Source organism: Lycorma delicatula, chromosome 12, assembly GCF_047948215.1.
Source record: "Lycorma delicatula isolate Av1 chromosome 12, ASM4794821v1, whole genome shotgun sequence".
NCBI lineage: Eukaryota > Metazoa > Arthropoda > Insecta > Hemiptera > Fulgoridae > Lycorma > Lycorma delicatula.
The window spans coordinates 55,221,798-55,246,685 of NC_134466.1; the positions used below are offsets into that span (position 1 = coordinate 55,221,798).

The 24,888-nt window shown below is 33.6% G+C and overlaps 1 protein-coding gene across 1 annotated transcript in view; it reads left to right on the forward strand.

Moving 5' to 3' along the window:
- The window catches only part of LOC142332762 (uncharacterized), a 689,554-nt gene that overhangs the window by 385,262 nt on the left and 279,404 nt on the right, over positions 1–24,888 (forward strand). Inside the window, exon 4 of the mRNA XM_075379377.1 lies at positions 18,490–18,662. Coding sequence (XP_075235492.1) covers positions 18,490–18,662 — 173 coding nt within the window. The remainder of the gene's footprint in view (positions 1–18,489; positions 18,663–24,888) is intronic.

Consider the following 24,888-nt stretch of genomic DNA (forward strand, 5'->3'; position numbering starts at 1 on the left):
GGAATTTTGTTCTGACCAGGTGTTCGGTTGTTTTTTTTTTTCATTTAGTGCAATTTTTCAAACCTCTTGCTTCATACTCTGGCAAATTCCCCTGTTCTTTTGTCTTTTGTTGATCACTTTTGGTTCCATGCTTGTACTTTCATACCGGAACTACTTTCTTGTACTAGTTTGGTAGTTTTTCTATTTTTTTATTTTTTATTTATTGTAAAAGTATATAGTTATGATGGTTAAAATGGGCCGATTAATTATGATTGTTGTTTAATAATAGAAATGCCTCGATATTTTTAAATATATGTTTTTCCTCAGTTTATTCCTTAATAAAATTATGTTAAAATATTACTAAAAAAGAAATAAAAGATATTCTCAAAATATTAATCATGAAAAAAACTTTTATACATAAGTAATAAAAATTATATATCTTTTGAAACTTTAATAAAATTCACATATAAAAAAATTAGATTACTGTTGTTTGTATTAAGAATGAATATTCTTTGAAATTTTTTGTTTTACATGAACGACCCTACTCCTCCTTCTGATGTGGTTGCTTTACCACATCAGAGTGAAATATAGAAAAGATATCTCTCTTAGTTTGTTTATTTCTTCCTTCGCTCTCCTTCTCCCCTCGTCATGATTTTCTTCTCATTTCTTTCCCTTCCCTTTTTATATAGCCTATAGGTCTCTTTTTTCCCTTTCAATTCTTTGTTAAGTAAAGAGAATGGAATGAAGCATATAATACCTCGTTATTTATAACTGTGAAAAAATTTGTGTGAATTCTACGACAATAAATTTACAATAGAATTTTATTTTTTATTTTTTAAATATTTAATTCATAAAATAATAAATATTTATTTATTTTCTTATTGATATTTGATATTATATAATTTAATAGGCGATTCAAAAAGGACTTCACAATTTTGAAAGCATACAAATAACTTACAGATTCGGTTGAGATTTAATTTCATAGCGAAAAACATCAAGTTTTAGTTTACGTAGTTTGTTAGTTCTGAATTCAGCCTCCAGCACTGTCATCATTGAAGTTAAAAACGGATAAATTTACTGGTATGTAACATACTCGTGTGTTTTGGTTTCACGATATGCAGTGTCAGCAAATGCAGTCCAACTTAATTTTCGTAGAGAGTACGGTAGGGAGCCTACTAGCAGTTATACAGTTTACTCTTGGCACCAAACCTTCGTTGAGATAGGTTGTTCTTTTGAACGCATAAAATTATCAGGACGCTTACGTGTCCCTGAAGCTCCTGTAGAACAACTCACAGAAAGGTTGCGCGTAGTCCTAAGAAATCAACACGACGTGGTTCACATGAGACGCATTCCACAAACGACTGGTTGGCGCGAATTACGTAAACGATTGCACTTGAAGCCGTACAAACTAACCGTGGTTCTACACATTACAGGTAACAACGAAGTTGCTCGGCAGCAGTTTTGCCTGGAAATGATGTATAATAGAATTGAAGACGACGTTGCATTTTTAATCAATGTAATTTTTAGTGATGAGTCAACGTTTCATATAATTGGCATGATGAACACCCATAACTACTGAATATGGGGTAGCGAAAACCTTCATAAATCTTTGTGAAAACCCTACGGTCAATTTTTTTTATACGGCCCGTTCTTCCAGGAGGCAACCGTAAATGGTATAGTTTATTTGTATACGATTCAAAATTTTCCAGTTCTTCAGTTAGATGATGATCGACCAAGAGGCACACCATTACTATCAGCAATTCGGGGTACACCTCCTCGCTATCGAGAAGTCAGAGATTATCTTGATACTCGATTCCCAGATTGGTGGATAGTTGTGAAGGTACAATTGCATGGCCCACTCTCTCACCAGATTTGACTTCGCTAGATTCTTTTTTGTGGGGTTTCATTAAAAATCGAGTCTGCGCACTACCTTTACCTGCTGATCTTGTTGAGCTAACGTTGAGGCTCCAGATATAACGCCTGACTTGCTGGATACAGTCTGAAATGAAATCGACTTCTGATTGGATGAATGTCGTATTACAAATGGAAGTCATATCGAATCAAAGTAAATGTTGGGTGACCAACTTGTATTTTTTATGAAATGAGACCTCAACCAAATCTGTTAGTTTATTTAGATAACTTACCAAAAAGTTTTTTCAAAAGTTTGTTTAGTACCAAAAATCTATTTAAATTCTTGGTACTTACGTGTTAGCCCGTCGACCAATAAATTGCAAACGTTTGGGTTATTGTTAATATCACCCGATATAACTATTGTATTACCTTTTTTTTAACTATTTATATTTATATATTTTATAAATATAATTTAACCAAACTTATTCTTTCTTTCTTTTTCCTGTTTAGCCTCCGGTAACTACCGTTTAGATAATTCTTCAGAGGATGAATGAGGATGATATGTATGAGTGTAAATGAAGTGTAGTTTTCTAAATTCTCAGTTCGACCATTCCTGAGATGTGTGGTTAATTGAAACCCAACCACCAAAGAAAACCGGTATCCACGATCTAGTATTCAAATCCGTGTAAAAATAACTGGCTTTACTAGGACTTGAACGCTGTAACTCTCGACTTCCAAATCAGCTGATTTGGGAAGACGCGTTAACCACTAGACCAACCCGGTGGATTAACCAAACTTATTCTACACTCGCTAATGGTGACTAATTAACACAGTAATGTTTTGATAATTTAAATAATAAATTCAGTAATTACTGTAATTTTTTATTATTTAAATAATCAAAACATTACTGTTAATTAGTCGAGATTAGCGAGTGAAGAGAGCAGAGGTTAAGTTTAGTTAATTTATGTCTATAATTATAAGCAATAATGCTTCTTATATTTTTAATATGTAGAATATGTTAATGATACCGTAACTTTGAAATACTTCAAAGTTACGGTATCATTATGGTTATAGTCGATGGGCTAATACGTAAGTACCAAATTTTTATATGGTTTTACAGTTATGAAATCCTTTTTGAAATGCCCGAATGGGTATAATAAAAAGAAAACATATAATTATTAGATGAAAGAGTTTAGGTGAAAAAATTTAAGGATCTGGCAAATGGACTTTCAGATTTTTATGAAGTACGAGTATAAAAAAAAAATGTAGCCTTTTCAGTTTTGTGTCTTCGTTTTTTTTTTTTTTAATAAATTTGTGAAATTTATCAGATTCTTTAGAAAAATTTTCTAACACTATGTTTTTGTGTGGTATTCTAAATTAATTTGAAAAAGTTCAAATCACTTATTATGCTTCCATAATCACTCACATTTTTTAGGAAGATTTTATAAGAAAGCTACCTATTATAATGGGTACCATGATTCGACTTCCGGGAAATATGAAATATATCTTTGCGTTTTACATCCCCCAGACCCCAAAATCACCGTCAGTTCAAAAGTTTATTTATATATTTATTTCACTTTCTTGTGGATGCAATAATTGCCGTAATTTTGTGCAAATCACTTTGAAATTGAAGCATATAATACTAAGACTCAAAATTTTGTTCGAGTTCGTTAATGGAAAATATCGGATCATGAGGGTGGAAATGGTGGGAGGGGGTTCGAAAAAACAAAATATCGCTATAACTTTCTTATTAAGTAAAATATCAAATTTGTTTAAAGTTATTACTATTCTTTAGAGAAGGCCTAAAACTTATCTCTTTTTTTTTGTCTTCAGTCATTTGACTGGTTTGATGCAGCTCTCCAAGATTCCCTATCTAGTGCTAGTCGTTTCATTTCAGTATAGCCTCTACATCCTACATCCCTAACAATTTGTTTTACATATTCCAAACGTGGCCTGCCTACACATAATTTTTTCCTTCTACCTGTCCTTCCAATATTAAAGCGACTATTCCAGGATGCCTTAGTATGTGGCTTATAAGTCTGTCTCTTCTTTTAACTATATTTTTCCAAATACTTCTTTCTTCATCTATTTGCCGCAATACCTCTTCATTTGTTACTTTATCCACCCATCTGATTTTTAACATTCTCCTATAGCACCGCATTTCAAAAGCTTCTAATCTTTTCTTCTCAGATACTGCGATCGTCCAGGTTTCACTTCCATATAAAGCGACACTCCAAACATACACTTTCAAAAATCTTTTCCTGACATTTAAATTCATTTTTGATGTAAACAAATTATATTTCTTACTGAAGGCTCGTTTAGCTTGTGCTGTTCTGCATTTTATATTGCTCCTGCTTCGTTCATCTTTAGTAATTCTACTTCCCAAATAACAAAATTCTTCTACCTCCATAATCTTTTCTCCTCCTATTGTCACATTCAGTGGTCCATCTTTGTTATTTCTACTACATTTCATTACTTACTACTACTAGCAAATCGTAGCATCTTTATCTTTTCACCTTGTACTGTTACTCCGAATCTAAATTGTTCTTTAACATCATTAACTGCTAGATCCATGTAAAGATTAAAAAGTAACGGAGATAGGGAACATCCTTGTCGGACTCCCTTTCCTATTACGGCTTCTTTCTTATGTTCTTCAATTATTACTGTTGCTGTTTGGTTCCTGTACATGTTAGCAATTGTTCTATCTCTATATTTGAACCCTAACTTTTTTTAAATGCTGAACATTTTATTCCAGTCTACGTTATCGAATGCCTTTTCTAGGTCTATAAACGTCAAGCATGTTGGTTTGTTTTTCTTTAATCTTCCTTCTACTATTAATCTGAGGCCTAAAATTGCTTCCCTTGTCCGTATAATTTTTCAGAAACCAGAAAATTTTTCTAATACTAAAAGAAAAATCTAATACAATCCAATTAAACCTAAACACACTAAAATGGACATGAGGTAGACAGAAAAAATTTTGGAGAAATACCTACAAAAAAAAATTGTAAGAAACTTTATGGGAATGTTAAGTCACGAATGAAAGATACTTAAGGAAAAGTAACAATTAATTTTTTAGATAAAGGCTAGTATCTTAGCTTGACTATAACGTTCGTCTGCATTATTTTCTGATTAGATAGCTATGCAGTTACAATAGCTGGTAACATTTTAACACGCTACGTCCTCACCATGGCATTTAGAGAGTTTAAGATAAAATTATCTTTTGACTTAAAGGAATTTAGAAAGTAATAATTTATATAAACGTGAGATAATAATTTTTTTTTTAATTTTCTTCATTTTTCCCCTTCGAAATCGATAAATGAAACGGAGGAAAAATAAATTATGAAATCTGTAACATTTCTGCGCATTATACGCGTAAATAGCTCTTTACTTTGTTCACATAGAGGAGACGTTTTGAGTTGTATTACATGTTTTTTATTTTTAATAAACAAGTATTTATAAACTTGGCCTTCTATTTTTAATTTATTATGAGGGATGTTATTATTGTAAATAGAGAATTCAAAAATGAATTTTAAAAATAAACCGTGAAATTAAAACGTCGAGTAAATACTGCACGTACCGTAATAAGTAGTCGATGTGTAAACAGTGACCGCGTCACTGTATAAGCACTCAGTCCCGTTGCACTATTAAGCTCCACCTTGAATCGCTACTTATAGAACAAATATGGCACTATAACATTTCTATTCGAGCTTCTTTATACCTGTTATTGGTAGAGCTTATAAAATGGATGTTTACCTGAAAATAATGAGGAAATGTTTTTCCTGTTTCTTACGTAAAGCACGAAGAAAATCAGTTCTATAAAAGTTAAATTTTTTATTTCAGTTATTATTGTATTTAATTATTGTTTTTTGTAGTCGATTAATTCAATAAATAAGATTTAAAACTTACACTGGAATATGGAATGGAAATTTTGTAGCGTATAAAAATGCCATGTCAGACCGGTATTCGAACCCAGGACATTTTGGGTGAAAGACTGAAACGCTACCGTTCCGCTATGGAAGTCAGACTACACGTTTTTAATTCCTAATATTGAATTCGTAATAAGGCCACCAGTTCTACTTATTTAAAACACGTTTCAAAAAAAAAATCTCCATCGGCACGCCGGAAAAGTGGAGGTAAATTTCACCGGTGCTAAGTAGGAGATAAAAAAGATTTCCACCTTAAAGTTAAGAAAAACTTCAAATTACTCAATGCGACAATGTTTTCATGTGAAAAAAGTTTCACATGTTTAGCATACGACAAACCACATCATCTTACAATTCCAGCAACATTTTAATCATCCCTTGTCGTAAGAATTGGTACTAAAAAAACTGTTTCACACAAAAATTTTAGGTAATGTATATAGAGGACTAACGACCACTTTAAACCGATTCGATACTGGGCCTATTACGAGAGTATGACATTTTTTGTCTTCGAAACCCCATTTTTTCCATCCCCTGGCCAATGGTTGGTGATATCAAACAATTTTATTTAGATAAGATACCAAAGAAAGCAGGGGCAGATAAATGTGAAGAATACAGAACAATTAGTTTAACTAGTCATGCATCAAAAATCTTAACTAGAATTCTATACAGAAGGAGAGTGGAGGAAGTGTTAGGAGAAGACCAATTTGGTTTCAGGAAAAGTATAGGGATTAAGGAAGCAATTTTAGGCCTCAGATTAATAGTAGAAGGAAGATTGAAGAAAAACAAACCAACATACTTGGCGTTTATAGACCTAGAAAAGGCTTTCGATAACGTAGACTGGAATAAAATGTTCAGCATTTTAAAAAAATTAGGGTTCAAATACAGAGCTAGAAGAACAATTGCTAACATGTACAGGAACCAAACAGCAACAATAACAATTGAAGAACATAAGAAAGAAGCCCTAATAAGAAAGGGAGTCCGACAAGGATGTTCCCTATCTCCGTTACTTTTTAATCTCTACATGGAACTAGCAGTTAATGATGTTAAAGAACAATTTAGATTCGGAGTAACAGTACAAAGTGAAAAGATAAAGATGCTACGATTTGCTGATGATATAGTAATTCTAGCCGAGAGTAAAAAGGATTTAGAAGAAACAATGAACGGCATAGATGAAGTCCTACGCAAGAACTATCGCATGAAAATAAACAAGAACAAAACAAAAGTAATGAAATGTAGTAGAAATAACAAAGATGGACCACTGAATGTGAAAATAGGAGGAGAAAAGATTATGGAGGTAGAAGAATTTTGTTATTTGGGAAGTAAAATTACTAAAGATGGACGAAGCAGGAGCGATATAAAATGCCAAATAGCACAAGCTAAACGAGCCTTCAGTAAGAAATATAATTTGTTTACATCAAAAATTAATTTAAATGTCAAGAAAAGATTTTTGAAAGTGTATGTTTGGAGTGTCGCTTTATATGGAAGTGAAACTTGGACGATCGGAGTATCTGAGAAGAAAAGATTAGAAGCTTTTGAAATGTGGTGCTATAGGAGAATGTTAAAAATCAGACGGGTGGATAAAGTGACAAATGAAGAGGTATTGCGGCAAATAGATGAAGAAAGTAGCATTTGGAAAAATATAGTTAAAAGAAGAGACAGACTTATAGGCCACATACTAAGGCATCCTGGAATAGTCGCTTTAATATTGGAAGGACAGGTAGAAGGGAAAAATTGTGTAGGCAGGCCACGTTTGGAGTATGTAAAGCAAATTGTTGGGGATGTAGGATGTAGAGGGTATACTGAAATGAAACGACTAGCACTAGATAGGGAATCTTGGAGAGCTGCATCAAACCAGTCAAATGACTGAAGACAAAAAAAAAATATATATATATATATAAGATTGTTGTTATTATTTATTTTATTTATGATGTCTTTAGGGTAGTCAATTATATCTGAAAAAAAAATTTACGTTTGTTAGTCTCTCAAAATTCTTGTCGAACCGCGAATATGCAATACGTTTTCTGTACAACCATTAATTTTTTTTTTATTTTAACGAGATTTTTTTTACTACCCCAATTTCTTTTTTTCTCTCAATAGATCTTTTCCTATTTTTTTTTCACAAAGATTAAGATAAACACGGTTAATTGGTTTTAAATATATTTGAATAAACATATTTTTTTAACTTTAATCTCTCTCTTTTACCTATTTTTTTATTATTATCTTCGTAAGATTAAAAACTGATTTTTGCCGAACTTTAGAGTCATATTTACAAATATTAAATAAATTGTGTTTTCAGTAGTAAAATAACTTTTTGTTTAAATAGAATACATAAGGAAATAAAAAAGTAATATACTGAAAAAATTATTTTGAAGTTGTCTAGTAAGTATCAGTGAATAACAGATAACGAAAGCTACAGAAAACCAAACATAATAAACTTAAATAAGCTATTAGCTGTTATAAGTGAAATATGATTGCTACTCCTACTTCATCAAAGTGACTGGGATCGCGCATTCATCCCTTTATTTACTGCAGGCCACGGTCAAGGTTGTTCCGCGGCGATGAATTGCAACGCAAATTCACATATTGCCTGGATCGAGCGTCATTTCAGTTTAATTAACATACTGGAATTATTTGTCAACAATTAAGTTGTATTCAAACGAAGAAATCATACGTTAGTTAGATGATACTGAAATATTATACAAGTTTCTACTCCTATTGTCACCGCAACATTTCGTAATTATATCGTGTAATAATATATAAAAGAAAAAATTAAATCTACTAAAAAAAAAAACTACTCAAATATTTAATAGTCTAAGATCCGGCAGGTGATTTCTGAAGGTATCTGTTTTTTTAATAAAACTCGATTGAAATGATCGATTAATAATAATTAATACGTTACTGCCGGGTTGCCTACCAAAAATTAAATATATTTTATTAATTTATTTTACCGAATCGCAACTATATTTTTTTAAAGTGAATTAAGAGTCATTTGAAAGAAAACGATATGAAAAATATTTAAAAAAATGTTTGCCAGCTCTCAGTCAGCCGCAATCTACAGGTTTCCAGGTATAAACAGGTACGTTATTGTTAATTATTTACGTTCATCGTGTTTTCCAAAGAATTGCAGTTTAATTTCACTTGTACACGATAGTTGCGCTGCGTTCTGGTTTACAACATGAAGCAGCGCGCGTATTCCATCTCTCTCGTTCACACTCGTCCATACTGAAAGTAATTAGTTCAAATAATGGCAAGCACTATTTGCGTTCATTTTTTTCCAGGTAACTGGCGATGCCTGTATGTGTTTTCTATACACGATGTGTTATCATGTATAGAAAAAATTAAACTTTAAATTTTTTTTTTAAAAACACCATGGGCATAAATAATTTATTTAACCTCCGGGATCACATTTAGGTATTGCTTCAAAGGATCTGATGAAATGATTTGTGACGTGTGGAAGTGCCATGCCTGACCGGGATTCGAACCCGGGACCTCCGAATGAAATAATTAACAATAACATACCTGTTTACTTCTGGCATCTTGGAGTGAAGGTGTAAAGGTTCTTAATAAATCAATATATTTAAATTACAAAAAAAAAAATGTATTTGAAGTATTGGATTCGAACAGATGTGCCTTTCCCTTGTAAAATCTAAATATGTCATTAATTAAAATTTCATTTGGCTCTAACTCTGAAACCAATGAAAATGGCTTATTACTGCAGTTAAGAAAAAGTCCAAAATCCAAATTTTTTTTGATATTTTTGTTTCAGTCGATTGCAGTCAAAAGGGGAGATGCACAACTAAATGTTACAGCAGTCCTAAATCCATAATTTTAACATTCTACGGCTAATAATTTTTGAGTTATGCGAGATACGTACGTACATACGTCACGCTGAAACTAGTCAAAATGGATTCAGAGATGGTCAAAATGGATATTTTCGTTGAAATTTAGAAACCTAAATTTTTCGCGATTACAATATACTTCCTTTACTTCGTACAAGGAAGTAAAAAAATAATTTAATAAAAAATATAGATTTACATGAATTATAGATAATTTGCAAATCCATGGCAAACATCTATTTTTCTCAGACGAACGTTTTCGTGAATATACATATGCGCAATTCATGCATACGCGAACATTGGACCTCGTTTATTGATTTTCTTTAAAACGTGGTAGACACCTTCGTGGGGAAAGAATTTATTTGAAATCTTTACTGGGGCACTTTAGCAAGGTTACTAAAGATAAATGTTTTTTTCCGAGATCATAAATTACAAAAAAATTTTTACTTAATATTCACCCCTTCACCAAAAATTATTACCTTTTCTGTTTACCTTTCTTAGCTTCATTCTTTTATCACATGTTGACGCGTTTCGGAACTACTCCATTGTCAAAACTAATTGTACTAGTACTTTCATGGAAAGGAATGCAAAGTTGGCGGGAGTTTATTTCTCCCTACGTATCGCAGAATCTGGACAAAGTCCCTTGCTGCTGGATGATTCCAATCGGGCGTGTTTTTAAAAGGTTTATTTTATATAACGGGTCTAATTTTTCAAGTTTTGTTTTATTTAATATTTAGAATTTTAAGGACGGATTTAATTGCATTCCAATCCGTTGTTAAACCAGCGTTATCAAACCCATTTTATGGGCCGACCGCGGAAGGCTAGGCTTATGCAACCTGTCCTCCCGACGTAATTCCCCTTCAGACCGTCCACTGAAGTCCTTTCGGCGTTAACGCTTCATAGGCTAGCAGGAATACGCCACAACGGGGCACTAACTATATGGAGGGAGCAATGCGCCCCCTTTTCCGGAGGAGTCGCAATTGCTGATTTGTGTTAATTTTTTGTAAGTTTTGTGTAGGGTTGTGTAGAAGCTCTTCATCCACTTCTGTTATGGCTGCCTTTCAGGACGCATCTCTGCTGGGCTCTGTTCCGGACTCCAGTCCGTGATGTTGGGACGAGTAGAGGGTCTTCCTTCTTCTTCATCTTCTTCTTCTCCCTCTTCTTCTTCTGATGACCTCTTCATTCTTCTTTGGCCTGCACTTTCCGAGAATTGGGAGTAACCGAAGTTACATACCGTTAACCTTAGTATTCCCGAGGCCCCGAAGGGCTCAACGGGGGAAAGTGCAGGTTTCTTCTTTTTTCCATGCTGTCAGTGGCTGCTGGGCAGGTGACTGCTGGTCTGATGGCTGCTGGGCTCGTTCCCTCATTCTTCTTTCTTGAAAGGAAAGGGAATAGGGAACTTACAAATTGGTGGTACCTATACGCGACCACCAGTCGCGTATAGGTATTGAGGCGGCGATTGCCTTTTCAGAAGTAAACTAATTCTTTACTCTACATAATATTAATCTCCAGACACACGTGTGACCGGGAAGGGGTTGGGGGGACCGCGTGGCCGCAGTGAAGAAACCATTTGTTTATTGTGGTGGCTTTGGGTATCTGCAACAAAAGAAACAGAACACACACACGAAAAAAAAAATTGAATTTTTTTGTTTTAGGATGACAGGATTAAAGGAAGAAAGGCCGTTTCCCAAGACGGCATGATGAGTCGTTCCACACCCAAGTACTTTCAAAAATCTGTTATTCTTTTTATACCCTCTTGTCAATGCCCCTCCCTATATTTGAGGTCACTCTTTTCTAGCCTTCTTCTTGTTTATTTGTTATCAATAGTTATACTTGTTTCTTAGTTTTATTGATCTATTTCCTGTTTTTAATAAATTGAGTTTCTTGAAAAGGACATCCATTTCATTGTTGATTTTTCATTTATGAATGTTTTATTGTTACTTTTCAATTTAAAGATTTCTAAAATGTTCTTCCTTTAATATTATTGTGAATTTATTTCATTGCTTCTTCTATTTACATCGGGGTATGTCATTTTATTAAATGCGTTGCATAATTAGTATCATTACTTTGTATATTACAATTATTTACACAAAAATTAGTCTGTATATTATTTTTTTTAATCTATATATTGCATATACACATTTTTTTTGTTCATTTCACTTCAATGGTTTGTAGTAACAAAAAACCAAAAAAATAATTTTTAAATTTTTAAAAAATTTAATTTAAAATAAATATTTTTTTTAAAAAAGTTACCCATTATATTTAAAATATAAAACTTAATATTTTGATAGCCCGTACTCTTTAGTATTTTTTGAAATTATAATTAGCCAAACATTTTCACCCGCTTTATACAAAATTACAATTTTTTTAAAGTTGTGGCCGTATTTTAGTATTTTTTACCATTTTTTTTTTTTTTAAATTATTACAGCTACTTAGGGATTATTTTCTTATAAATTCATATTACCCGCACGCTTTCTTTTCAGTACGGGAACCCCAAAGATGAAAAAAAAAAATCAAAAATGAATTCCATAACTTGGTGGCGTTACCAGTTATGTAATTCAAGCAATCTTCAAAGAAATCCTACTATGTTTCGTCGGAAATATGAACACACACAACGTCCTAAGCCGTTAGGAACTCATCATCGCTCGTAAAATACCTCCCTTTCAGTCTGTACTTCACCCGGGGGAACAGCGCTAAGTCACATCCAGCAAGGTCGATACATTAGGAAGAATACTCTTAACAGTTTTATTCCAGCGCTGGCCAAATAATCGGAACAAACTTTGAAGCGGAGCGCTGGAGCGTTATTGTGGTGAAGAAACCACGTGTCTATAGTTGAGTTTGGGGCCAGCTTCTTGAAAGCTTCGACAACTTTAGGAAGGTATTCCACGGTGTACCACATCACTATAACTGTCTAATTTTTTCTTCCACTAATCTGATTTTCGAACAGCCACAAGGGTCTTCTTATCTTCAAACGTCCACATTACACATTTACTTCGAACACCCTATCATAATACTGTTCACAAAAAAATTTCCCGTTCTCAAATTTTTTCAGCGTTTCACGAACCCTGAAACACAACGTGCCATCTGATCGTCGGTTAAGTTATGCGGTACCCAAACTGTACAAATATTTTTTATTTGAAGGTAGTCTCGTAGAACTGCTGGTGCATTAATATCTCAGGACACTTATATTTGATAACAGGTCACACGTCTGTCTATCTCAAGCTTATTGCAGTAATGTTTCTTTCAGCCACGAAAACGGTCGACCTGACCTTGGTGTATCCTCTCAAGACCAAAATTTTCCCTTCACGATTTTCTTGTAATATGTGATAAACATTTTGAAAAATAATAATCCGTTTTATAATGTTATTACTACTGATATGGAACAAATATCTCAGCTTCCATTGAACAGTAGTATTTATAACTCGATTCCGACAGTTAATTTATCAAAGGTTGATAAAGATCTAGAAATTATTTCTGAAGAAAACTTAATTCTAAAAGGATATCAAAAGTAATGAAATTGAATTTTATAATTACTGCTTCCGCTCGTTTGTGTCGGTAAGCACCCCTAGTTAATTTTACAATAATGGTATTTTTTAAATAAACTTTTTAAGTATTTCACTCAGTAAAAAAAATTGAAAGTAACATCCTTGAGATTAAATGCTACATTGTTGTATTTGGTGAGAAAAAAAGTTTTTTTTTTGTAATATTTGTTTTCGCAGGTTACACGTAGACTAGAAAAAAAAATCAAAGAATGTAATAATAGGCAACCAGTTTTTACAAAGGAAGGCAATTTAAATACTGAGCCACCTAAAGTCTACATCTTTAATGTAAAAAAAAACGTTAAACCTTTTGTCCTGTTTGCTTTCACATTCCAAACCGTCGAAGGTTTTTTGTTAATGCAACGTTGTTGACCCACCACCATACATTATGTAAAATGCGACGTCAGTTGAGAGCTCTTGCTATTTACTCTTTTATTGCGTTAGCCATTATGTATAAAGTGTATAAAACTAATATTTATAAAGCTTTTTATTTCAATTACAATATATATATATATTTATTAATAAAAAAAACATAGTCTATTTATCTAAACAAATAGTCATACAGAAATAATAAATTGAAAATGAAAGTTATTTTTTTTTAAAATGCCATTTTTATTTTTTTCACATAAAACAAAAAACACATATTCAAAACAAAAAAAAATTGATAAATAATAAATCTTTTAATATTTATTTAAAGGAATTAAGAATTTTGTGTAAAATTTACAGTAAAAAAATGACAGCTTTATACAGAGTATTCCGAGAGGTGTAGCTCAGAGTTAAAAGTCCGATTCGGGACATCTCAAAAAACAAAACAATTCACGCAACAAAAACTTTTAATTAGTTGAGATATGGCCTGAAATATTTAAAATGAAACACAAAATTTATCCTTGAAAACAGGCACAAGATTGTCATACTGCATAATTTTTAATTTTAACGAATTTGAACAAATGAGGTGTCATTTAAAAAAAAAATTAAAGGCTTAATATTTTATTTAGTAAAACATAATTAAATAAAACTAATATTTAGAAAATTATTAGTGGTTAAAAAATTTAAATGGTCTCTATTTTGAAATTTTTAAAGAAAAAATTCTTAAATTTATTTATTTTGTAGGAAATGTAGCCGAGTAACATAGTTTATTATGTCTTATATAATTTATATCTTTCTTAAAAAATAAGTTTTTGTTTAAAAAACAAAATGGCGAGCAAATGGAAGAATATAGGGAATATATCCATATAAACTGTCTATTTTAATATCCTAAATTGGCCACTTAAGGCCGCCCTACAATCCCAGGGACATTCTGTATATTCACAGAGGTGATTCAGGAGGAACTGTTCAATTAAAATGTTATAAATTTGTAAAAATAAAAACCAATATTTTTAGAATTTTTAATAATCTTACGAGAATGTTACACTTCTCAAAAAAAAACATTCTTCAGGTGGTACAGCCTCTAGTCCACGCAAAGAATTTCTACACGATTCAATATTTCATGAAGTACAGCATGGAGGACATTACGTGCTTACAGGCTTCGTCTTTATCATCTTCAGAAGGTTCAAAACCTCCAGCTTGGTGAACATGTCAGGCGACTGCAGTTTTATCAATGGATTTAAAATTACCATTTAATTCGTTCATATTACTTACGGACGAAGCTTCTTTTACCCGCACCAGCATAAACAACACACGGAATTCATATTGGTGGTCTGAAGAAAGCCCACATTCTGTATTTTAATCGAATCTCAAGCAATGATTTTCGGTGTACGTTGGGTGCGGCATGATTGACAACCAATTAACAGGCCCTTCATACCAGAAAAATGTGTCACGGCGAGAAATCTGGAATTTTTCAATTTTAAAGCACCGCAAATATCCAGGAAAATTCCAAAAAAAATATTCCGCCGCGGTCGTTGATACCATACTCATCTCACGGAGTTTGGCGTCCTCAGTACCTTATCCAGGACGAAACTCATACTGGTTCTCCATCAATAACCCACCCGCTGTCACCCTCTCATTTATACAAAGATACAAGATCTTCTCAAAGATTTTACCAGTAACCGGCAATAGCGTGTCAGAGGTCTGTAAGACGAAGTAACAGTGGGATCCTTGTGGCCACCTTTAAACAACAAATTAACTATCCCTTTCTTCCAACATATATCATGATCCCGAGGAAAAGACACCCAACAAGTGACGGGTCCAACCCTCACGCCTAGCCCTTATGGGCTTTACCAGAGGCCATCATCAATATCCTCAAGAAATATTTCAGTCTGGCCGCTGTCAAGGTGCCACCGATTCGAATGCCACAAGTGACATTCACATCCGTCGGTGTACGTCGCTTAACATGGATACTAACCCTAAACTGATACAACACCTATAAAAATATCAAACCTAGGAAAATCGCTAAGCGAGAAGCAGGGACAACAACAGCGACAACAGGAGCAGTACGATAACGCACATTAACAAAAACATAGAAAACTAACAACACATAAATATGAACATATTATAAACATAGAAGAATTTCGAACTGTTCGTTCAATCACCTAGATATAGGCAATAATCTTGTTACACAACACATTACGCGCACGCCTGTATGCGGGAAATTCATTTGACCTACAGTCATGAGACGCAGGCTTCTCAACAAGGAACAATTAACACAATTAGGAGGATCACCTTCTTTCCTAATTGGACAGTCTAATGGGTTTTTCAGTTGGTTGTCGGGCCGTCAAATTTACTTGGTGTACCGAGGTGTCTTCGAAAGCTTACGCGGCGCCCGTTTGAGCGCATAGGTTGGATATGAATAGAGCACTTGTTCAAAATTTAAGGAGTACCCAGCGTAGAGCCTTAATTGTGCACTGGTGTTTTTAAAACAATTTTCTACGAGGCTACCACCGTATTGGGAAAGGCTCTCCCAATCTATTTAGTGTTGAAAGTTTGGGCAGCCATGTGGAGATTGCGAAGAGGCTGGGAGGCCGAGGTATTTGGGATGCGGTATCGAGCCGGGCTAGTACTGGAGTGGAACGGCGATCACAATGCACCGGATCTAAATTTCGTTCAGTTGTCCATCTTCCGCCTGCAAAAGAGGCTGCAGAGCCTCGCGTTGAAAGCATGACAGCTGGAATGGGACACCAATACTAAGAGAAGATCCTCGTATAAGTTTATACAGGATTTGGGTGGATGGTATGCCTCGAGCTCGTTTTTTAGGATAACGGGTGCCCGGGTGCTCACCAACCACGCTAATTTGAACTAATATCTGTTTCGGTTCCGCCTGGCAGCTGATGAGCTGTGCGTCTGTCCAGTCAAATGAATACATGATGTTTGACTGCCCTGCTCTTGGAGGGGCCAGAGACTGGGACACCCTGGAACTTAGAGGTCAAGGGGAAAATTGGTCACTCATCAACGGCGAGTCAATGTGACGAGAGTTGTACTGTCGGACCGTGTGGGAGTTCCTACATGTAGTTGCTTTGTTGAACCGGCATCCGTAGTTTAGTTAAGGGAAAGACTCTTATCACATTGCCGTGGGAAGCTAACCCTGAGTATGGCTGATCACCATCCAGTTATTATGGCTCCAAGCGCTATAAAATGGTGGATAGGTACTTGCTGGCATCCAGATACCTAGGCGTGGCAGCGAATTGCTGCCTAGACAAAATACATTTTATTATGGACGTCATATATATTTTAAGTAGTTGACAGGGTGCGCCTACCCATTTAAACAAATATATCACAATTGAGCGGTTAGGACACGTAAGCCGATGGTGTATGACACCACGGTCAGTCCGATAATGCTGTTAGATAAGCTCTAGGAGATATGTTAGGATACTGGTCGCTAAACTGTTCGAAGATCAGTGCGACGATGCCGTCGGTTTGCCGCCCACGTCGCCGATTTTGAATGGCGCGCCGCAACTTACGAAGAGTTTTGCAGTAGGCTTCTGCATTTACAGTCGTTCCACGTGGGATGAAATCGAATGCCAAACCGATCCCAGAAGACTGTGGCCATCAGTTTGCGTCCAAATGGCTGTGGCTTGACCGTTCTTGGTCTGGTTGGTGATGACACCATTCACTTGATCAAAAATTCCAAAGCAGATCCCATTCGAATTTTTTAGTGACGTTCCGTTAAGACGTGAGACACCTGAAGTTCACAAACCTTTCTGATGCCTAAATGGTCATTAACAATGCGACCGATAACAGCTTCTGAAACATCAGGAAAAAGAAGGGTCAGGTTGGAAATCGTTGAGCGACGATCTTTTCTGATTTCATCATCGACGCGTTTCAACAAGTCCTCGGTGATTATCACGGACCTTCCCGAACGTTCTTCATCGTACATATTAATTCTGTTATTTCTAAACCTTTCACACTATTATCGGACGTTTCTTTCATTAATTACATCATCACTGTGCACAAAAACCGACTGCCTATGAATTTCAGCCGTCTTAAGGTTTTGATGGTTTAAAAAACTTATGATTCCGTGTATTTCATAGTCGGCGGCAACATCGATTTTACTATTCATTTTATAACGTAATAATTTACACGTAATCAAAGATACTACAACGGGACAACTTAAAGACTCATTACACCGTGTACATTACTATTGTAGCCAAAACGACACAGGTTCGCCAACCTTAAAGGGAGAAATTTCCCAGCGGTTTTTACTTTATTCCTCGTATATGCTTTTTTTCTTTTGATTTATTTACTTTCAGTAAAATTTTTCTTTTGTAAGTTTTTACTTTATATACAGAGCTTTCATGAAATATTTTAAAATTATAGACCCCGGGCTGAAAATATGAAAAGTTTGTTTGAAGTTTAGAGACAACTTTGCTCAAAACAATTCGTTAAGCTTAAGGCTCTGTTTACGAATATTTTTAAAATCATCTTCTTAAAATCTATTCCCCATCTTTAAAAAATATATATTCTCTTTTTGCCTCTAATTCTTAATTTTTATTATTAGAAAAAAAAATCTGTATTCTCCTTCATCAGTTTCTTTGTCTGTTTAGCCTCAGGAACCACCGTAAGGTATCACTTCAGAGGATGATGTAAGAATGTAAGTGAAGTGTCGTCTTGTACAGTCTCTGTTCGATCGTTCCTGAGATGTGTGGTTAATTGAAACCCAACCACCAAAGAACACCGGTATCCACGATGTAGTATTCAAATCTATATAAATCCTTCATCACTTTAACGGCTATTAAAAATAATATAGCTTTGGAACCTATATTATAATCGGAATACAAAATGAAAAGCAATTTTTTCCTCATTACTTTCATAAGAATTATACTTTTATCAAGATATGTCTTGACCGGCGTAGACGAGAAAGCCACGTAATATTATGCAAAGTTTTATATATTTATTACATTTTATTTACCAATTTTATTTTTGTTTCAGATACAGTACCCGTCAAGGAAGTTATTCAGGAAGAAGTCGTACCGGTTTACACTGGAGTTTTGTATTCGATCCTGCCGGTAGACTTTGTTATTATTGGTCTATGGTCGTATCACTTGCCTTCTTATATAATTTTTGGGTGATCATCTACAGATTTGCCTTCCAAGAAATAAACAGTAAGTTTATATATGTTAAAAATATTAGTAATTAATAATAATAATAATTTATTATTCATGTTTTAATTTTACACGTACTCTACGAGATAAAAATGAATGTAAAAAATAATTTTGGTATTATTTTTACGTTTTGGCTGATGAAGAAGATACATAGGTATAAAACATTGTTAGCCCCTCAAAAAAAATCTGTGGAATCAAGTAAACATTTCAAGAATTTAACCTTACATCTTTTGTTTAATTACCTGTGTGATGGACAATTATAAAAAAATAAAGAACGAATTATTAAAAAGATAATGATGTATGATAAAAACTGAAATGGTATGAATCGATTAAACTTTACATATCTAAGTATTATACTTACACTAAACGATTCATGTAATTAAATATGCATTATACAGAGTGTCCCATGAAGAAAGGGCAAAATTTACAAGACATGTTCTACTGTTGAAAATAATAAAAAAAGTTCATATAAATATAGGTCTGGAAACGCTTGGTTTTATCGAGTTACTGTTAACGAAAGATTTCGCCCGGATATCAGCTTTTCTAATAAAAAGAAACCCTACTATAATTTTTGGCACCCAGATTAAGGAGTATAGTTTGTGGTTTCTTATGTAATTTATGCTGGGAAGTTGGATAAAATAGTTCCCAGAACTGTAACCCAATTAGTTTTTAAGATACCTGACGTAATATAAAAATTTCGGTGTTGAAAAACAGGTCTTTTTAGGTTTTTAGTACAATAGCTTTGTTAAATTACTAATAAATGCGGTAGATTTAGTATCTAAACTTGTACGGAATTTAATTCTGAGAAAATTAACGTAAATACAGTCAATAGAAACTTTTTAAAATCGCTATTGAAGCAAAACAGATAAAAAAATAGAAAGAAAATCGTGTTATTCTTTCTGTACCTAATAAACATTATTCTTAATATAGCAAAACAAAAAAGTAAAACACTAGAAATGATAAATGGCAACAGAATAACAAACCTCACTTAAATTAATTATTCGAAATTCCCTCCTTCGGAATGTAAACAGTACTATACCCGACGTAAAATATTTCCTATGGTTTTCCGTATCACCTCAGTACCGTTTCGTGTAAATTAAACAGCATTTCATATTTTAATTAATAACTCTTCTTTAGTATCTACTTTTTGTCGGTATACTATCGTTTTAGTAAGGCCTCAAATGAAGTAATCTAGTAACGTTAAAATCAGGTGATCGTGATGGTCGATCGATTGGTTCGCCACGTATAATCCAGTTTAAGATATTAGCATTCAAGTGATTTCTCGCTATTAAAGATAAATGTAGCGTTGTACCATCGAGCTGGAAAATTATTTGTAATCTAGTTTGTAAAGATACATCCTTTAAAATAGCCGGCAAATTATTTTTCAACAAATGACCGTATGAATCTCCTGTAAGATTTTCATTGAAAACAAATAGCACCAAAATTTTGTCGTAAATAATGCCATGCCAAACATTAATGTGAAATCCACATTGGAAACTAATTTACAAATACCATGTGGGTTGTCTTCGTTCCATAAATTACTATTTTTATAATTAAAGACTCCGGTTCTTGTAAAAGTGACTTCGTCAGTAAATAATATTGCATTTTTTATCGGCGTTTGTCTAGAACCTGATGAGAAAAGTTTAATCGCCGAGGGTTATCTGTTGGTCGCAAATTTTGAACCTTCTGCAGGTGGTTAAAGATTTTCTTTCCGTAGCATGCGCCACACTTTGTTTTTTTTTTTGACAAACCAGTGCGACATGAAATTCACCTTGTACTAGTGCCTGGACTATGCTGAAATCACATGATAACACAATGATTTACTTGGCGTTCAACAGAAAACGAACACATTGGAAATGACCCTTTCGTTCGTAAATCCTGATACATCAGATCATGTAGCCTTGGAACTGGCTATGTACGCCGTCAGTTTTAAATCGACGTTACAAAATCATTTTATATGGCATCTAATTCGGTTATTTGGTTTTATATTCACAAAGGAATCAGTTTTATTAAACAATTTGAACGACGTTTATACGATGTAAAATGTTTTATTTAGACTAGAAAGAATATGACCTTTTTTTCTCAGAAATGTGCTTGTGTGTGTGTGTGTGTGACTTGTGTATTTTAATTGCTATGAGGGTTACGGATTTATATGTTAATTAAAAAATTGCTTATCTTACTAGCAACATATCGATGTACTGAAACATATAATAAATTATGATATACGGCACCCAAAAAAAAAGAAGGAATTTGTGGTCATAAATACGTCACTTTTACTTGAGATCTATAAATATGTTTTCTGACAAATGATATCGGTAAACATGTAACACATATAGATTTGTAATGAATAAGAGTATACAGTAAAAATGTTTTTTTGTCAATCTGAAAAGCCTTTTGAGTGGTGGGAATTTTTATAAAACGAGTTTTCTGAATCTACTTTCACTTATACTAACATATGTAACTAATCTGTGATTTATGACGGGTTTTTCCATCATATTTTGCCCAATTTTCAACCGATTTGCTTGAAAGTATTATTTTTAAAATCAGCAAACTATGTTTCATAAACACAAAGCAAAAAAAAAAATTTCGCTAATAAAAAACGCGGTAGAAATGCACAAAAATATTCTGCAATTAAATTATCGTAATTTTTGTACCGTTTTTAAAAGTTTTTATTTAATTTTTATTGGCTATATTTACATTAATTTTCCAGAATTAAATTCTCTACAGTCATTTAACAAAGCTGTTGTATGGCAAACAAAAAAAAAATGTTTTTCGACACCAAATTGTGTATTTTACGTCAGATATCTTAAAAACTACGGGAGTTACAGTTCTGGAGACCCATTTTATCGAATTTTCCAACTGAAATTACTTAAGAAACTACCACCTTTCCTTGTTACTTTGGGTTCCAAAAATTACAGTAGGGCTACATTTTATTAGAAGAGTTAAAATAGGGGTAAACGTTATCGCTAGCTGTAACTCAAAAACAAAGCGTTTCCAGACCTATGTTTATATGAACCTTTTTCATTATTTTCACCAGTAGAACATGTTCTGAAAGATTCTACGTTTATTCGTGGGACACTCTGTATAATAATATAAACCGACGGGGTTTCTATGAATACTAATCGATAGTAGTTGATTTTCACAAGTGCAACGTCAGTAATGGGTACCCCAAAAGTTCTTCTCATTCCTTCTCCGCTTAGTATAATTTTTCTTTAACTATAGTATTTATTAATAAAGAAAGCGACCGGAGGAAAAAAGGAGTATTTAAAGGATTATATCTTCAAGCAATAGAATGGAAAAACTTACAAAACAAACCGGTTGTCGATTATTTTGAAGGTTTATCCCAAGGAAATAAATTTTATTAAAGATATAGACTAGTTAAATGGTCTTACATAAAATACTGTTTTATTTATTTATTTTTTAAAGAGATGGAGGCACCCCATTTACGGGCGCCTGAGCAGTGTCGGGCTCGCTAACAGGTTTCGCAAGATGTTACCCACCCTTCCTGGTACAGCTGCTGTGCATTACTTCTGGAACGGGTGAGTACGCCCTCGCAAACATTCAGATACCACAGTCAACAGACATGAACCTCACACCCAAAAGATATCAAACATCAGACTAAATCTCACCACACACTCCGCAACATCCAATCATCATTCAGAAAACATATCTCACGCCGCACACTTCACACATCATGAGCCAGCCAATATTGTTAGTAGCAAAAAGAAAAGAATCGATAAAAACTTTAGGAAAGGCAAAAAAAAATCAGAGAAATCATAGAAATAAATTGTAGATCGCTTTGAGCATAGGAACAAAGTAAAAAATATGTTTAAAAAATCATAACTTTACCGCAGCTATATCTAGGAAATCGGTCTACCGTCGGAAATAGGAACCCAGTTCAAAGAGAAGGTATTTAAAATTGATTTTTAAATACAATAATTGTAATTATACGGCAAACCAAAGAAAATCTGAAACTTGTATAAAAGAGCATTTGATTTATTATAGATATAAAAGTCTACAGAAATGCAGCACGGCATTTCCTTAGGTCTGTGTACAGGAACTTGTCTCTCAAGGAACAACCAAAAAAATGTTTCTAAGGAGTTTTCAGCAGATTCTATATTGGATTTCGTTGAATTTTCGTCGTGAATTCTCCGCAAACGTAACAAAAAATATTTGGAGAATTTTTTCAAGCCCGATTTTTACTCATTGTAAAATTCAAAATGTTTTAATGAATAGTAGTAAACTGAACTATTACAGAAATACTGACTTAATTATAAAAATAAATAAGTTTTAATTTATAAATAATTAATTACTAAAATACATCATAAAATTATTTCACCATGGACTACAGTAAAACAGCGGGAAACACACATAAAACTTAACAAATCTTGATGTTCAATAAAACAATACCAAAGTTATTCTGTCATAAAATTTTTCAATAAATTTATTACTTCAGTTATGCAACACTCTTGTCGTAATATGTGTACACATATAATAATATGTGTATGATAAAACCACTATCACAACTAAAGAATAAAGCAAGTCATACCAAGAGTTGAGCTCATACTGAAGAAAATTTCATCACGTAGAATTACTCACTACTCACTGACATGTCTATCTACACATGTTAGACTTGACGTGAAATGACATCATTCGACTATTATGTATCAAATATACTTCTACAGCATGCATCACAATATAAATCAGATGTGAATAAGCAAACATACAGGGTTATTAATTTATTTGTTTTTTTCTGTTCCATGATGGCACAAAAATGTAAGGGGTTGTAACTTAAGAACGTTACATGACGTTATTTTAGAATACATATTCAGATTCAGCATATAAAATAGTATATAGAACACTAATCTCGTTTCGTGATGAACAAGAAGATACGGAGGAGAGTGGAGTATTTCAAGACGCATAGCGATAGAATCATTGTAATAAGGATAAAATCAAAACCTAAACCGACAACGATTGTTAACGTCTGTATGCCTACAAGCGCCCATGATGATGATGATGAGGTAGAGTGTGTATACGAAGAGATTGATGAAGCAATTAAACACGTAAAAGGAGATGAAAATTTAATAATAGTTGGAGATTGGAATGCAAGCATTGGAAAAGGCAAGGAAGGAAATATAGTGGGTGAATAGAGGCTGGGCAAAAGGAATGAAAGACGGGACCGACTTATAGAGTTTTGCACGAAGTATAATTTAGTAATTGCCAACACCCAATTTAAAAATCATAATAGAAGAATATACACTTGGAAAAAGCCAGGCGATACTGCAAGGTATCAGATTATATCATGGTTAAGCAAAAATTTAGAAATCAACTCGTTGACTGCAAAACTCACCCTGGAGCAGACATTGATAGCGACCATAATTTGGTGATAATGAAATGTAGATTGGGGTTTCAAAATCTGAGGAAAAGGTGTCAGATGAATCGGTGGAATTTAGAGAAGCTTGAGAAAGAGGAGGTAAAGAAGATTTTTGAGGAGGACATCGCAAGAGGTCTGAGTAAAAAAGATAAGGTAGAAAATGTAGAAGAAGAATGGGAGAATGTTAAAAAGGAAATTCTTAAACCAGCAGAAGCAAACTTAGGCGGAATAAAGAGAACTGGTAGAAAACCTTGGGTTTCAGACGATATATTGCAGCTGTTGGATGAACGTAGAAAATATAAGAATGCTAGTGATGAAGAAAGTAAAACGAACTATCGGCAATTAAGAAATTCTATAAACAGGAAGTGCAAACTGGCGAAAGAAGAGTGGATTAAAGAAAAGTGTTCAGAAGTGGAAAGAGAAATGAACATCGGTAAAATAGACGGAGCATACAGGAAGGTTAAGGAAAATTTTGGGGCACATAAATTAAAATCTAATAATATGTTAAACAAAGATGTTACACCAATATATAATACGAAAGGTAAAGTCGATAGATGGGTGGAATATATTGAAGAGTTATACGGAGGAAATTAGAAAATGGTGTTATAGAGGAAGAAGAGGAAGTTGATGAGAATGAAATGGGAGAAACAATACTGAGATCTGAATTTAAGAGAGCATTAAAAGTTTTAAATGGCAGAAAGGCTCCTGGAATAGACGGAATACCTGTAGAATTACTGCGCAGTGCAGGTGAGGAAGCGATTGATAGATTATACAAACTGGTGTGTAATATTTATGAAAAAGGGGAATTTCCGTCAGACTTCAAAAAAAGTGTTATAGTAATGATACCAAAGA